Source organism: Chenopodium album, chromosome 26, assembly GCF_948465745.1.
Source record: "Chenopodium album chromosome 26, dcCheAlbu1.1, whole genome shotgun sequence".
Lineage (NCBI taxonomy): Eukaryota > Viridiplantae > Streptophyta > Magnoliopsida > Caryophyllales > Amaranthaceae > Chenopodium > Chenopodium album.
In genome coordinates, this window is record NC_137859.1 from 13,045,825 (window position 1) to 13,049,041 (window position 3,217).

At 36.6% G+C, this 3,217-nt stretch overlaps 1 protein-coding gene across 1 annotated transcript; it reads left to right on the forward strand.

Moving 5' to 3' along the window:
- The first annotated feature begins 321 nt into the window (after window positions 1-321).
- Window positions 322-1,380, forward strand: LOC145616838 (uncharacterized). The gene is made up of 2 exons (XM_081671562.1): window positions 322-1,192; window positions 1,328-1,380. The coding sequence occupies exons 1-2, from the start codon at window positions 322-324 to the stop codon at window positions 1,378-1,380; spliced, it is 924 nt and encodes a 307-aa protein (XP_081527688.1).
- Window positions 1,381-3,217: the final 1,837 nt, after the last annotated feature.

A 3,217-nucleotide genomic window follows, 5' to 3' on the forward strand; every position in this document is an offset into this window, starting at 1 on the left:
GAACTCTTCCTGCTAATGGGCTTAAGGGTGGAATTTGGTTATTTTGGCGGAAACTGGCCATCCTCATAGACTTTGTGACCGACTCTCCTCATGTTATCCACTCTTTGTTCAAAATCTCTCCTGCCGATCCGGAAGTGCTTATCACAGCGGTGCATGCACCCTCGAAAGCAAGGGATAAGAAAGTATTCTGGAATGCGCTGGGGAAAGCTCTCCTCCTGCCACAACTCCATGGCTGCTCCTTGGAGACATGAACGAGGTGACTTCTCAATCTGAAAAGATGGGAGGAAGACCAATCTGTAACTCGTAAGGTAGAGATATTTCATGGAATGGACTGATTCTGAAGGTCTCATTGATATTAAATACAATGGCCCGGCGTTCACTTGGGACAATGGGAGAGAAGGAACAGAATTGATTAGGGAAAGGCTCGATAAAGCTTTTGCAAATGCCGAGTGGATGAAGGTACACCCTCAAACACAGGTATACCACTTACCAAAATCTTTTTCTGATCATTGTCCGATTCTTATTGATACTAGAAATGCTAATCATATGTATAATTACCCTTTTCGATGTAAAGAAGCATGGCTTGAAAATCCCAAGTTTGATGATATTTTTACTAATTCGTGGAGTAGAGGAAGCAACTTCTATGATTCTACCCTTTATTTCTCGAAAGATGTTAAAATGTGGAACAAATATGTGTTTAATGAGTCCATCCAAAATAAAAACAGATTAATAGCTCGTATTCATGGTATACAAAAAGTGCTTAGTATTAAGTACTCCTCCTTCCTAATTAATCTTAAAAAGGATCTTTTAAAACAAATAAATGAGGTGTTAAAAATTGAAAGAATTAGTTGGGCTCAAAGGGCGGGGGTAGATTGGAGAAAATATGGAGATTGGAATACCAAATATTTTCACATATTGGTTAAAATAAAAAACTGTCGTAGCAAAATTTTGTGTCTTAAAGATGATAATGGAAATTGGGTGCATGACCAAAATTTGCTTAAACTTATGTGTGTGAATTATTTTAAGGGTATTTTTGAATCAAGGCATTCTAGTCAAACTAGGATTGTCTCTTTGCAACCTAATGCATTAGTTAGTGAGGAGGATTTGGCTTCTCTTGCTAATAAAGTCACTGGGATGGAAATTAAAAATGCTTTAAATATGATGGCTCCTATGAAAATCCCGGGTCCGGACGGTATCCAACCAAAATTTTTCTAAAAATATTGGGAGGTGGTCGGTAATTCTATTGTCAACCTTGTTACTAATTGCTTTAGGGAGGAAAATATTCCAGCTTATATTAATGAGTCATATATTTGTCTTATTCCTAAAGTTGAAAAACCGGAGAGTATGAATGAGTTTAGGCCGATAGGTTTATGTATGTAATTCCATTTATAAACTTATCACTAAAGTCATTGCTAATAAAATTAAGCCTCTTTTAGGATATTTAATTAATCCGGTTCAATCAAGTTTCATAGAAGGAAGAACTATCGATGAGAATGTACTAGTCATTAAGGAAGTTGCTCACTTTTTTTAAAAAGCTAGCAAGAAACACCTAATGGCTTTCAAAATCGATGTTTCTAAAGCCTATGATAGCTTGGAGTGGGGGTTCATTCGTGAAACGTTAGTTGGTCTTAATTTTCCTATTCCCCTTGTTAATTTGATTATGAGTTACATTACTACTCCCTCGATTTCTATCCTTTGGAATGGAGAGGTTACTAGTAGTTTCAAACCATCTAGGGGGATTAGGCAAGGTGGCCCTTTATCATCCTACATTTTTGTTCTTTGCCTTGAAAGACTTTCCTTAATGATTGAGCATGAGGTTAAAAATGGTAGTTGGATTCCCATTAAAATTGATAATGAAGTTAGCATATCTCACCTCTTTTATGCCGATGATGTTTTTCTTTTTGGTAGGGCCTCGGTTGAGAATGTGGATACTATCAAGAATGTTCTTCTTAACTTTGGAAACAAGTCGGGTTTATTTATAAGCCCTACTAAGTCTAAAGTTATTTTTCCACCAAAGATGAGTCTTTCCCTTAAGAGAGCCATCCTAGATGCCTCAAATATTAAGGGAGCACCTTCTTTCGGGAAATATTTGGGAGTTAACATTAGTCCTAATAGACTTAGGAATGCGGATTATGTGGACCTCCTTAATAAAACTAAAAATAGGATTAAAGGTTGGCAAGCTAAACTTCTTAATATGGCCGGAAGATCAACCTTAATAAAATCTGTTCTTAATTCCTTTCCCCTCTATGTTATGCAAACAACGCTTCTCCCTAATGCTATCATAGAAGATTTAGAAAGGAGTTGTAGGCGTTTTTTATGGAATAAGGTTGATAAATCTCATTACCTTCCTAGAACTAGTGGGGAGAAGGTTTGCCTTCCCTCGGGACTAGGAGGTCTTGGAATGCGTAATTTAAAAAATTGGAATCTTGCTTTCATGGCTAAACTAGGGTGGAGAATTATTCATGAACCGGATAAACTTTGGGTTAAAATTCTTCGTGCTAGATACTTTAAGAGATCCTCTTTTCTTAATAGTATTCCTAGTGTTAGAGACTCCCCCCTTTGGAGGGACATTCTTAAAGGAAAGGAGCTTCTAATGAAAGGGATCTCTTATAGAATTGGCAATGGGAAAGACATTTGTCTTTGGTATCACCATTGGGTGGGTGAAAAGCCTATTTATTTACTTATTGACAAACCGATTCCTAGCTACATGGCTCATTGGAGTGTAGACTACATCATTGATAGGGGTAAATGGAATACTAAGAGGATTAGTCATATCATTTCCGATTATCTTTGTAGTCTTATTGAATGCATTCCTCTATCTAATGTCGCCTTAGTTGAAGATACTCTTTGTTGGGGTATTGAAACTAATGGTCAATTTAGCATTCGAAGTGCATACAAGCTTGCCTCTAACTTCACTACTCACCCTTCTTTCCCATCTATCAACTGGAAAAAGATTTGGCATTTCCCAATCCCCTTCAAGTATAAAATGCTTATTTGGAATGTGTGTCACCAAATCCTCCCTACGGCTACTGTTTTAGCTAATAGAATTGAGAAGTTTGATCCTATGTGCACTAGATGCAACCTAGATAAAGAGAGTCATATTCATTTGTTTCGTGATTGTGTTAATACTAGGACTTTATGGTCTAGAATTTTCGAACTTAACAAAATGGATAAAGATTTTAATTTTCAGATTTTTTTCAATATTAATTGGGAAGGT

What these genes read in the sequence shown, in the direction of transcription:
- LOC145616838 (XM_081671562.1), top strand. Translation starts at nt 322, where the DNA reads ATGGAATGGACTGATTCTGAAGGTCTCATTGATATTAAATACAATGGC. An exon ending in GAAAATCCCGGGTCCGGACG is followed by an intron (nt 1,193 to 1,327) that starts GTATCCAACCAA and finishes TTATTCCTAAAG; the next exon opens with TTGAAAAACCGGAGAGTATG.